At 41.8% G+C, this 12,856-nt stretch overlaps 2 protein-coding genes across 2 annotated transcripts in view; one reads left to right on the top strand and one right to left on the bottom strand.

Moving 5' to 3' along the window:
• The window catches only part of MPP3 (MAGUK p55 scaffold protein 3), a 27,497-nt gene extending 25,816 nt beyond the window's left edge, over positions 1 to 1,681 (top strand). The window contains exon 20 of the mRNA XM_057715531.1: positions 580 to 1,681. Coding sequence (XP_057571514.1) covers positions 580 to 756 — 177 coding nt within the window. The 3' untranslated portion in view covers positions 757 to 1,681. The remainder of the gene's footprint in view (positions 1 to 579) is intronic.
• The window catches only part of CFAP97D1 (CFAP97 domain containing 1), a 13,996-nt gene extending 1,140 nt beyond the window's left edge, over positions 1 to 12,856 (bottom strand). The window contains exons 1-5 of the mRNA XM_057715532.1: positions 12,667 to 12,856; positions 12,067 to 12,137; positions 11,661 to 11,779; positions 10,582 to 10,705; positions 10,015 to 10,071 (exon numbers count right to left, since the gene is read on the bottom strand). Of these exons, the coding sequence (XP_057571515.1) occupies positions 10,015 to 10,071; positions 10,582 to 10,705; positions 11,661 to 11,779; positions 12,067 to 12,137; positions 12,667 to 12,790 (495 nt within the window). The 5' untranslated portion in view covers positions 12,791 to 12,856. The remainder of the gene's footprint in view (positions 1 to 10,014; positions 10,072 to 10,581; positions 10,706 to 11,660; positions 11,780 to 12,066; positions 12,138 to 12,666) is intronic.

Here is a 12,856-nt window from a genome sequence, read left to right as displayed (position 1 = left end):
TTTCTTAAATAACTCTGTCTCCTGGGCTCATGTTTGGCTCTGGTTTGAGGAAATGAAGGACTGAGTTCGACATGATGAATTGAGGAGTCTTCAGAGGGCATTCGAGTTACTTATTCTCTTCCTTTCTCTCCTAGTTGATTCCAGAAATGCTTGTTTTGCTTTTATATAGTGAATACTATTTATAGTTCTTTCCTGTAATTATTTATTCAAATGGCCATGCAACACAATAGTACTGCTACTTTGGATATACCTTCGGACAGGAAGTGTGACACTGACACATATAGACATGCAGATATAGAATCAGCGTCTGCCCAAAGCACTTCATATCATAGCTTGCAGTTAATAGGTCCTCAGTAGACACCCTGTGAGTGAATGACTGAACAATGATTATGGCTACAGCCCATGAACTTTCTTAGAAGTTTGATAGGCTAGCATCACTACGCTCTGTTCTTGAGTACCCACTTGGTTATTCATGGGCCATATTCATCTGCTCATCACCTAGAAATTAGAGGTTGGAACATGGTCCAAGACAAAGACTGAGGTTTCTTATTTGTTCCCTAACTGCCCCTTTCCTTGCAGGATGAGGAGCAGCAAGAGATGGCCGCCTCCGCCGCCTTCATAGACCAGCATTTCGGGCACCTGGTGGATGCTGTGCTGGTTAAGGAGGACCTCCAGAGTGCGTACAGCCAGCTCAGAGCGCTCTTAGAGAGGCTGAGCAAGGACTCTCACTGGGTACCTGTTAGTTGGGTCAGGTAACTGTATCCCAGAACATCCAGGTTGGAGGGGACCTGGAAGATGACCTGGTCCAGCCTCCACCGTGTTACCATCAAGGTATCTCAAGCAAGAGGGGCAGAATTTTCCATAAACTTCATCATCAAGAAGAATCTATGTGGGAAGTCTTGTTTGTTGGTGGTTTTTGTCCATTGCTTTTCACTGTACCCCTTTGGAGCCGAAAACACAAGTCGAAAGGGGGTATATCACAAAATAACACGTCATTCATTAAAGTATCACAGGCAAGTGGACCCTGATTCTCCTTACCAAAGTTGAGTAGCCACTGTCTTTTGTGGGGTGGTGGTGCTGAATGTATACAGTACCAGTTTGCAGAGGTGTTTAAGCTTTATAAACAGAACGACACTTCATTTATCCGGCTTTACTGGAAGTTGAGTTGTTTAACCCGAGAGGATTTTCCATGCAATTGAAGCTCCCCTGTCTTCAGGCACTAAAATGTTGATTTTAACCTTTTCGATAGTGTGTGTTTGCCTGGCAATGGAAAACATGGTTCTCTGCCTTCTTAAAGAGTGAGCATTCATCAACTTTTTTGGCAGACTAAGGCATGCTTCCCTGTCACTATGAGTTACTGTACTATTCTATGATACAGTGGTGTTTTCAGGGACTCTTGCGGAATGTAAGGCTGCTTGTGCCTTTTCTAAATATCCTCAGACTCTGAAAATTGACCCTTGCTGCTCTGATTTATTCTATTCCATCACTCATCTCTCTTGTTACGGGCAGTTGCCCTGGTTCTCACCTGTCCCTACCTTCAAATTATAGGGGCCCCTGTCCTTCTAGATCACGGGAAACCAGATGATTCCCCCCATCAAAACTATGTCTAAGCCACAGTAAATCAGTCCTCACAGTCAAAATCAAAGTATACAGACTCTGAGGGAGGGCCAAAATTATCTCTGACCAAAAGTGTTTCATGTCACAGAGGGTTTGTGATATATCTTAGCTTCAGAGAATTGTATTTCTTATTAATAGCCAATGTATATAGATCTTTATTCTGTGCCAGGAGCTATGCTCAGGCCTTTACGTACCTGACTTTGATAAATGCACAAAGCCTATGATGTAGGATTCTTTCTTTTGGGGGGTGGGGTGGAGGGCGCCACACCACACGGCTTGAACCCTGGCTACCGCAATGAGAGGGCCGAGTCCTAACCACTGCACTGCCAGGGAATCCCCTGATATAGAATTCTTATCACTCCTATTATACAAATGAGAAAAACAAGGCTAAAAAAGTTTAAATCATGTGTCCAAGCTCACACAACTTTAAAAAATTGGCAGAGCCATAGTATTTGAGTCCAAGTCTTCCTAATACCAGAGATAATCGTTAACCACTATACTCTACTGCTTCTTTCTTTTGTGGTCCCATAATTGAGGCTACCTGTTAAATCACTGACTTAGAAGTGAGGAATGTGTTCCCAGCTAGAAGTGACAATAACATGCAGTGTGGCTGCCACTTCTAAGACTGAAAAGAGGCTGCTTATACGTGTAAGTGTTCAAGCTCTTTTCCTCATGAGAAAAAAAAAAAAAAGGCCAGGTGAAGGGCGAAGCATCAGGGAAACAATCTGCTGCCTGTTTAGAAATTTCCATTTTGCCTTCTTACACAAGGATGCATCTGCCACCTTCTAGCTCATGAACCTGGTAGGTCCACCTAACAGGATCACATTCTTCAGACGTTTCTAGCAAAAGGATGAAGACCTCTTGGCACGTACAAAGTACTGGATTCTTATCAAGTAAAATTAGTTGCGAGCTGTTCCACAGAGAACCAGCACACGGAGGGCAGCTGCCCTTTGAGCTGACTGGCATATGCCAGTTGTGTGTAATTATTCAGGAGAGCTAGGATCTAAAATCAGCTCTTAGGCATAAAACACGTAAGTCAAAATTCTTCTCAAAAAATCCCTTAGGGAGACGCCTTGATTGAGATCCTAACCAACTCTTAGCAGGTTACGTCTGGGTGGTTTTACTCCCGTTGTAGGAGCATAGTGGTTGAATAACAGATGATTTTTTTTTTTTTGTATTTCATGCTACTCAACAGACATTTTCTGCTTCTTAATATTTTCACACAATTGTCAGATGAAATAGTAATCATTCTCTTCATGTGTATTGTGAAGCGAGGCATTAAAATGTGATGCCTGCTTTATTTCCTGTCAAAGTAGCCTCCTCATCCCTAAGGCAAGCTGTGTTGACAGCTGTTTGGCTGCTATGAACTCTGTGAGAGTAGAATGGATAGGGCCCCAGAGACAGGTCATTTGTAAAGAGTTTTTGCTGTGCGTAAAAAGAAAAGTCTTGTAAAAACAAAAAAGAAAAGCACCTATTTACAAATATATATTGGTGGAATGTGTGTAAATTCAATTCCCAGTCCCATTCCAGCCAGTAGCACACACGGTCTGAGCCATGGGGCAAAATTTTTGCAAAAGTCCATCACTCTGGGTCTCATACGAAGAAATCTGCTTACTTCATACCTCTCAAAATGTACCTTTTCTTCCCCCCTTGGGCCCTCAAATGCTGGTAAACTCTCTGCCTATGTCTACAACCAGAGAGAATGTGAGCTCTAGAGGGCTTTTCTAAGCCAAGGATGTTAGATGGGTGGGGCATGGATGCTGCCACCACCCGTTCTTACACCCCTGGTAGGCAGCACTCACTGATCACAGCACTCTCTTGCTGAATGTAGGCACTACTTTGGATCGTTCAGGATAGAGTATCCAGTCTCAGTTGAGCAGAACTGGCAAATGAGTTCATCCTGTTTGCCATCCTTGATCCAGCAATTTGTAACCTTCTCTACCATCCACTTGCAGGAAGTGAGTTTAAGAAAATTACAGCCGGACTTTCTAGGTGGCGCAGTGGGTAAGAATCCGCCTGCCAATGCAGGGGACACAGGTTCGATCCCTGCCCCAGGAAGATACCACATGCCGTGGAGCAACTAAGCCCGTGCGCCACAACTATTGAGCCTGTGCTCTAGAGCCCGTGAGCCACAACTATTGAGCCCATGTGCTGCAACTACTGAAGCCCACGTGCCTGGAGCCCGTGCTCTGCAACAAGACAGGCCACCACAATGAGAAGCCCGCGCACCACAAGGAAAAGTAGCCCCCACTCGCCGCAGCTAGAGAAAGCCCATGTGCAGCAACGAAGACCCAACGCAGCCAATAAAATAAATATATTAATTAATTAATTAATTAAATTAAAAAAAAAAAAGAAAATCACAGCCATCTGTCCTTCACAGGCAATGCTTAGCTATGTTAAACATTAGCCAATTGTGCTTTTCCCATTGTATGTTTGAATACATACATACTTTAAGACATGTGTCCCATCAAAGTTTTACATCCACTTGTTCAGGGTTACGTCATTTATGCCACCAATCACAGGATCACGCTTCCAAAAAATGATAGCATTTGGTGACTTATTTAATAACTACAGACCAGCATATGCACAAAGCCCATTCTTGAATCGTATAGTTTAGAACCAATAAGCAGCATTTCTCTATCTGGTGGCGTCAACGCTGATCTATTTTTTTCCCTGCCCTTTGAATGCATTCTCAAACCATTGCTTCCTTTAAAAGTCAGGCTTGTGGTTTGAGAACAAGATGATGTAGAATCATTTTTCCCTCCTCCTCAACTCTAAATACAACTTAAAACCTTGGAAATTCATTTAAAAGACAATAATAAAAGGACTCTGAAAGCTGGAAAGAAGATGGTGGGTTAACTAAGGAACCTCAAACTTGAGGAGCAAAAATGTGGTGACTTTCCTGGGTTTTCTTTTCATCTCCCATACCTGACTGGTCTCTGGAGAGGCCTGCAACCCAGAACCACCAATAGACAGAGCCAGGGAAGAAAAAAGGAAGGAACGAAGGAAGGAAAGGAGAGAGGGAGGGTGGGAGGGAGAAAAGGTTGCTTTCTCTGCTAAAGGACAGGGAAGGCGGAGCCCAGTAGAGACCTCCCAGGAAGCCTCAGCCCTATCTCCACACCAGGGTACCAGCAGGTGGCCAAATTCATTCATGGCGGGAGTGAAGCCCTGTGTCTCCCTGTCCTCCACCCAGTGACATAAGGAGACCCAGGCCTAGCAGTGTCTGCCCGCCCCTCTGCAGAAGGTGGCCCTGTAACACTGTGCAGCCTAGGGAAGCAACTTCCCACACTGCAGAACACACCAGCAGGGATCGAGTGGGAGTCCTGGCAGCACCCAAAGAACAAGCAGACCAGAATAGTATTGCAAAGGCTCAGAAAACCCTACTGTCATTGGAAATAAAACCCATAAAAGAAGCAGAAACTTATACACTACACCTAAACAAGACTCCTACCTGCTATAATAGAAGATGTTAATTGCATTAAGAGATCCCTGACATAATTAACCAAATATCCAGGATACAATAGAAAATCACTCATTGTATCCCAAACCAGGAAAACCCCAACCTAAATAAGAAAACAAAAAATCAACCGATACCAATATGATACGATTCAGATGTTGGAATTCATCTAATAAGGATTTTAAAGCAATTGTAATAAAAATGCTTCAATGATAACAAATTCTCTTAAAAATTTCTTTTAAATAGAAAATCTTAGCAAAGAAATAGAAGTTATGAAAAATAGCCAAATGGAAATTGTAGAAATGAAAAGTTATTGTAAAATTAAAAACTCAGATGAACTTGATAATAGCAATGACAGAAGATCAAATCAGGGTACTTGAGGGCAGATCAATAAAATTTACTTAATCTGAACAATAGACTGAAAAAAAGAGCCTCAAGGACCCATGAGATAATAATAACTGAGCTAACACTTGTATCATCAGAGTCCCAGAAGGAGAGGAGAAAGTGTGGGACCAAAAAGTACTCAAAAAATAAGAGCTGAAAATTCCCCTAATTAGGTGAGAGGTAGAAATCTACGGATTCAAGAAGCTGATAAACTCAAAATAGGATAAGCCCAAAGAAATCCATACTAAGATACATCATAATGAATCTTCTGAAATCTAAAGACTAAGGAAACAAAAATCTTACGAACAGCGTGAGGGACTTCTCTGGTGGCACAGTGGTTAAGAATCCACCTGCTAATGCAGAGGACACGGGTTCAATCCCTGGGCCGGGAAGGTCCCACATGCCGTGCAGCAACTAAGCCCACGTGCCACAGCTACTGAGCCTGTGCTCTAGAGCCTGTGAGCCACAACTACTGAGCCCAAGTGCCGCAACTACTGAGGCCTGAGCACCTAGAGTCTGTGCTCTGCAACAAGAGAAGCCACTGCAATGAGAAGCCTGCGCACCACAACGAAGAGTAGCCCCCATTCACCACAACTAGAGAAAGCCCGCAAGCAGCAACAAAAGACCCAACGCAGCCAATAAATAAATAAATAAATAAATAAATAAATAAATAAATTTATTAAATAAAATAAAATACATGAAGGAAGAACTGATAGAGCTAAAAGGAGAAACAGATAAATCTATGGTTATAATTGGGGAGTTCAACACCCTACTCTTAGCAATTGATAGAACCAGAACAGAAAGTTATCTAGGGTATAAAAGAACTGAACACCATCAACTAACACAATCTAATTGACATTTATAAGACACTCTCCCCAACAGCAGCACAATATACCTTGTTTTCAAATGCTTATGAATATTCACCTAGATAGGCCATATTGACAAATTTAAAAGAACTGGAAATATAGAGTATGTTCTCTGACTACAATGGATTCAAACTAGAAATCAATAACAGAAAGAAACAGGAAAATCTCCAAACATTTGAAAGAATACCTAATATAACCTTAGCGGTTCATGGAAACTTCCTAGAGAATGAACTCTCTTATATAAATAACGTATAGGTGTTGTCCAGGCAAAGACACAGAACTATGGATTTTCTAGCTAGAGGAGACAACAGATGAATAGGACGAGAAGAAAACATGTCTTCTATTAGTTGAAACAGGCAAGGAATGATGAGATATAAGGTTGCAGACATTTGCTGTTTTTGTGAAATTCTAGTATTTGAGCCTCATTGTAACTGGGGAGAAATTTCCTATTCTGGTGAGATTGAGAAGCAGAACCCATGTCCAGAATTGGAAAAAGGCAGATACTCATTCTCCCAACCTCTCTTGCAGATAAGGAATGGGCACATATGATCTAAGTTACACCAATCAGATACACCGTCACCGATTTGGACTTGGGAGCTAGTGACACAAATTGGTGGGGACAATGAAGGCTTTTCAAAGACATCACGAGCAGATCAGCAAGATCCAGTTCTAGAGAGAGCACGAACAGCTGTGTGAGCCACAGCGCTACAGACCAGTTAGACAGCAAGACTTGGGGCGTTGTTCCTCGATATGCCGCTTGAAGCTGGGTTCTGCAGTTTTCTAGTAAATACTGTTAACTATTTCATATTCTTTCAATAAATTATTTCACTCCTTAAAGCAGACAAAGTCAGTTTCTGTTGCTTGAACTAAGAATTCCTGTTGATAGAGGCTTCCAAGACAAGAGGAACAGGATCTTGGGGGGCCATATTGAAAAGTGTGGCTCATTCTGGAAGGAATGGCAAATCATTGAAGGTGTTAAGCTAGAAAGTGATATGGGCACATTTTTGCATTAATAATACCTGTTATAAACCACAAGTACCTGAAATGGGCAGTAGTATATACAAAGACTGAGAAGTAGGAATGGTACATTTAAAATATGCAGGGAGGAGGAAGGGATGAAAGAGAGGGAGCAAAGGATGACAGCCAGGCTTCTCACCCGGATGTCTAGAAGAATGGTTCCTCAAACTGAGATGAACTGGAACCAGTTTAAAAATGAATTTATATTTGGACATATCGGTTTTTTCTTTAAACTTTTTATTTTGAGATAATTGTAGATTATATGTGTGTAAGAAATAATAGAGAGACCCTGTTTACCCTTCACCCAGTTTCCCCAGGTGGTAGCACCTTGCAGAACTATACACGATATCACAGCCAGCATATTGATATGATAAGAGTCAGGATGCAGAACAGTTTCATCATTGATAAATTGGGTGTCATCAAAATTAACTCCTCTGCTCTGTGAAAGATGAAAAGACAAATTACAGAGAAAATATTTTGCAGGTCACGTATCCAACAAAGGACTTGGACCTAGACTATGTAAAGAACTCTCAAAATTCAATATAAAAAAATCCAATTAGAAAATGGGAAAATGTACCAATATTTCACCAGAGACATTATACAGATAGCAAGTGAGCATATGAAAGATATTCAGCTTCATTAATCATTAGAGAAATGCAGGTTAAAACCACATGAGATGTTATTGCACACGTTATAATGCCTAAAATTAAAAATAGTGATAACATCAAGTGAGGATGTAGAAAAACTGGCTCACTCATCCATTGCTGGTGGGAATGTAAATGGTACAGCCACTCTGGAAATAGCTTTGCTGTTTCTTTTAAAATGAACTTATCATACAACCCCACAAGTACACTCTTGGGCATTTATCCCAGAGAAATCAAACATTTTCATGCAGCAACTTGTGCACAAAAGTTTATAGCAGCTTTATTCAAAATGGTCAAAAAACTAGAAACGACACAAATGTCCTGCAATGGGTGAATGGTTAAATAAACTGCGGTACATTCATACCTGCTCAGCATAAAAGAGAATAAACTATTGGTACACAACTGGGATGAACCTCGAGGAAATTATATGGAGTGAAAAAAAGCCAATCTGAAAAGAATGGATACATACTGCATGATCTCATTTATGTAACACTCATGAAATAGCATAATTACAGAGATGGAAAACAGATTAGTGGTTGCCAGGGCTTAGGGCTGGGAGGAAGAGGGTGGTTGTGGCCAAAAGGGGTGGTACAGTAGGGTATTCCCGTAACGGTACAGTTAACTATCTCAAATGTGGTTGTACTTACACAAAACCAGACATGTGATAAAATTGCATAGAGCTACACACATACATACAAATGAGTGCATGTATAATTGGTGACATTTATATATGCTCTATAGATTATAGCAATGTCAACTTCCTGGATTGCTATTGTACTATATTTACACAAGATGTTAACATTAGGGGAAGCTGGGTGAACGGTGCAGAGGCCCCACCGTACATTTATTTGCAACTTCTTGTAAATCTAACTATTTTAAAATAAAACATTTATTTACTTGTGATAAGAGCATATAAGATCTACTCTCCTTCAAAATAAAAAGTTTAAAAAGGCTCAAAACCAGCATGACCAATCACAAAAACCATGCAACATTGTCTTGTCATGTGTTTTGAGATATTTTTGACATTTTCAATCTTGCTTCTCCCTATAAATGAACAGTCTGTGGAAACTTCACTGAAGCATTCTTTTCCAATCCTGTGTATTCACAGAGGAACTAATGGCATTTGTTCTCTGTGTTATCTGAAACTTAATTTCCTCACGTGCTTTTGTTTTCCATTTTGACAGAGCTGTACTTATGGCTGAATCCTCTCACCCCACCTATTCTTCCCCCCAGGGTGGTGGTGATGGTGTGTATTTTTAAAAGTTGTCCCTTTCTCTCTCTCATTAGAACTTTTCATAGCCCTCAATACAAATGCTTGTTGCATCTTTCCTTCTGCCTGCCCCATTCTGTCTCCATTTGGGGATGGGACTTAAAGCCTTTGGGTACTTTAAATGTAACTTACTCATTTCATGTTCCAGGCTTTATTGTAGCATCCTAAGATTGAGCATTCAGCCACTTAGGAGTGTCTTGAAATCCTAAGCAGCTAAGAAATCCTAGGGCCTTGTCTTTTCCATGGTGAGGAACCTTGTATTCAGGGAGCAGAGAGAGCGAGAAGGGGAGAGCAATCAGTTATACAGAACTATTCTTTAGAAAGCTTGAGTGTCCATTTATCCTTCTCGCCAGGGGCAGCAGGGGGCAGGGCAACTTAGTCATTACCAATAACATGAAATAATACAAAATGCCAACACAAGAGCACTTCTGAACAGTGACAGAGACCCATAATGTAACTTTAGCATAACATTTAAGCCATGAGACCTCCTGTTTATGTCTTATTGGAACAAATCACTTTCCCTTAGACTCACATAAAGCCTAAAAGCTGATGACAAAAGGCAGTCATATCCTACTTGTATGAGAGAGGAAACAAAGACAGAGCTCTAGTTCCCGAATGGATGGCCAGTCCATATTACAGAAGAGCAAAATCCACCCCAGAGTTGGGCCCCTTGTTCTCCATCTACACAGTTTTTAGGGCTTTTGGCATCAACTGTGATCACAGTGTTCTCTAATAAAGAGCAGCCGTGTAAAGACATACCTGCTCATCTCGGGAGAGAAGATATCTGGTTGTATTTCTGATATAGCGCCTTGAATTCTTGAAGGAAAAAAAATCAGAAAGATGTATGTCAATGCCAGGGTGCTGGTGCAAAAGTTGAAGTTCTAAATCCTATGGATGTCTTAGAAAAGGCTTTCAGACCAAAGCCAGGGAGTGGAAGTTTATAAAAACACTGCAGATGGCTTTTTTTTTTTCCTTCTTGAAGGGTCATCCCTAAATGAAACAAATCAACACATACCGAATTGTATACCCTTCATCCTCTTTGCTTGTCCATTCAGCCTGAATGAACTAAGGGACGAGGGAAGATGCTACCAGACACTCTTTGAAGCTGACACATAATGGCTTTGCTACCAAGGAGATGTCCTTAGCTGGTGGAGGGTTTGCTCCGGTTGCTAGCTTTGTAGGCTCTGAGCAGTTATTCTTTTAACGACTGTTGCATTTCTCATGATTTCACCCTCAGCTGCTTAGGGGTCTCTCCTGAGACTGACTCTACTCTGAACACAGACAAACTCTGTGCACGTATAGGAATATCACAGAGTACCCACGTGCCTGCCAGTCTAACTCCGACGACCTGCGGTCATAGTGGGGTTTGCGATCACCAAGCCTCTTCAGAATGCCCTGGTTTTCCACGGTGATTCTCACTAGCTCCCGGTTCCTTGTTTCTCTGTTTAAGCTGAAAAATACAAAACCGCAAGATGCGTGAAGAATAAAATTCTCCTTCCAGATGGGAGTAGGGGAGATGAAGTCATGATGTCATAAATCCAGGCTGCCTAAGTGCAGGGAGCCAGCTGTCCCGGGGAGCCCTGAGGCTCTGCACGCCTGTTGAACCAGACCATACTCTGGGAAACATGCAAAGCCTTTTCACATTAAGATCAGTGGTTGTCAGCCCCGCTGCCTACTAGAAGATTCTACTTTACTGGTCTGGGATGGAGCTTGGGCACTGGCATTTTGCAAAAGCTCCCCAGGCATTATTATGTGAAACGAGGATTGAGAATCTCTGCTTTAGATGATGAAGTTCTTGCCTATGGATAAATCACAAATGTCTGGTGACAAGTTTTGGTTCACCTCGCTCCCCTCAGCTTTCAACTCAACTTCAGATATACAAGAATTAGGAAAGACATCTTGACACTCCCCGCCCCTGCAGACACACACACACACACACACACACACGCACACACACACTCTTCTTTCCCTGCACACACTCCTTTTGTAGCCCTGGTCACACTGCATAATTATTTAAATATCCTGACCTTGAGTTCTTTGAGGTTAGGAAATATACATCTCATTTCACCTGTGTATTCCTGGTGCTCAGCACATAGTAGCTGCTCAGGAAATATTTGAGGAAACAATTTTAAGAATGTTGTAGTCCCAGCTATGGTCACCATTTTACAAACGTGCTTTCTTGGGACAAACTCTGAATAGGTCTCCAAAGAGTCTCTCAGAATAAAAGTTAGCTCTTTGACGTTAGAGAAAGGTCCATGTTTGGGGTGGTTTTCTTTCTTCTTAACATGGTCTCTTTGGTTTTCCCTCAAGAAAACTTCCCTTAAGTATTCCTCTGGCACTAAAACCCAACAAGGGGGAAGTCGGTTTTGACTTTTGGAAAATGAAATGAAGAAAAAGAACACTACCTCTTGGAAAAATATTCATTCCAGCAATCCACCTGGGCGGGGCCACGGTGGGCGTTGGCGATTTTCTGACACAGCTGCTTGTTTTCGTATTCGATTTTGTCAATTCTCTTTTGCTCACCCTGGTGAGAAACCCCACACCACCATGGTGATGTCATCGCCACATGGCGCTCCATCACACAACTGCTGAGCATCTCCCAAGCCTGGGATTGTGGGAAAGGGGCAAATTGGGGGCCATGGCAGAGACTGGGAGAAGAGTTGAGGAATCCAGGGGTGGTGTGTATGAGGAGGAGGAGGATGAATGAATGTCTGGTGAGGTGGGTATTTAGAAGGCTCTGGGACACTAGAACCTCTTTAGGATATAGACAAAAATCAGTAAGGTACATCAGCAGATGGCAAGAACAAATACCTGTAGTTTGCTCAATTTTAAAATGTGATGTGTGTGTGCCGCTGGAGGTTTGGTATCAACAGTAGGCTTCACTAGAGAGGAAAGAAAGAGAGCAATGTTACATCACAGATGTCCTCTTAGTAGCCTTAGAAAATCTGCTCACATTCTAGATAATGATCCCGATGAAAATGTGACAGTTTTAAATTCTGAACTAATCCAGTTCAGGAATTTTGGTTTAGTTGAATTTCCCAAACTGATATCTTTTGAAGAGTTTTGAGCAGAAATGAAAGAATGGTGAGGGCTGGGAAAAATAAAATTTATAGACATAAATCTCCTTTGAATCTAATGAAATAGCCTCTCTTCCCCCCTTTCCCAATATCACTAGCCTGTCTACTAGGTGCTGAAGTCCTATCCTCTGTCTAGCTTACTTTGGCTTTAAAGAGTTAAAGTGAGCATTTCCATCAAATGAACTCCCTGAAGCTAACACCCTCTTGACCAGACTATGCAAATAAGGCCATATCATTGCAAAGCAGTGTACTGGTCTGGCTTACCATCAATATTTCTAAGGTGGGCCCTTCCAGAACCCTAATCGCAGTGTCCAGATCAAATTGCCCCACGTACCTATTTGTATTCTATTCTTATGAAATACATAGTGGCCAAAGTCCAGTTTCTTCCTGAATGATGTGCTCTGTCTGTGATTAGAGACAATTACAGGGTAGGCTAGATAATCCAGGGAATTGTTCATCTTCCCTTCCTAGTCTCACTTCAGAAATGAGGCACCCAGACTCCTCTGTGAGGTACTTAGCTGTCC

The sequence above is a fragment of the Hippopotamus amphibius genome, chromosome 17, assembly GCF_030028045.1.
Source record: "Hippopotamus amphibius kiboko isolate mHipAmp2 chromosome 17, mHipAmp2.hap2, whole genome shotgun sequence".
Taxonomy (NCBI): domain Eukaryota; kingdom Metazoa; phylum Chordata; class Mammalia; order Artiodactyla; family Hippopotamidae; genus Hippopotamus; species Hippopotamus amphibius.
Note: the sequence above shows the minus strand (reverse complement) of the source record. Positions and strands in the feature narration are given on the sequence as shown.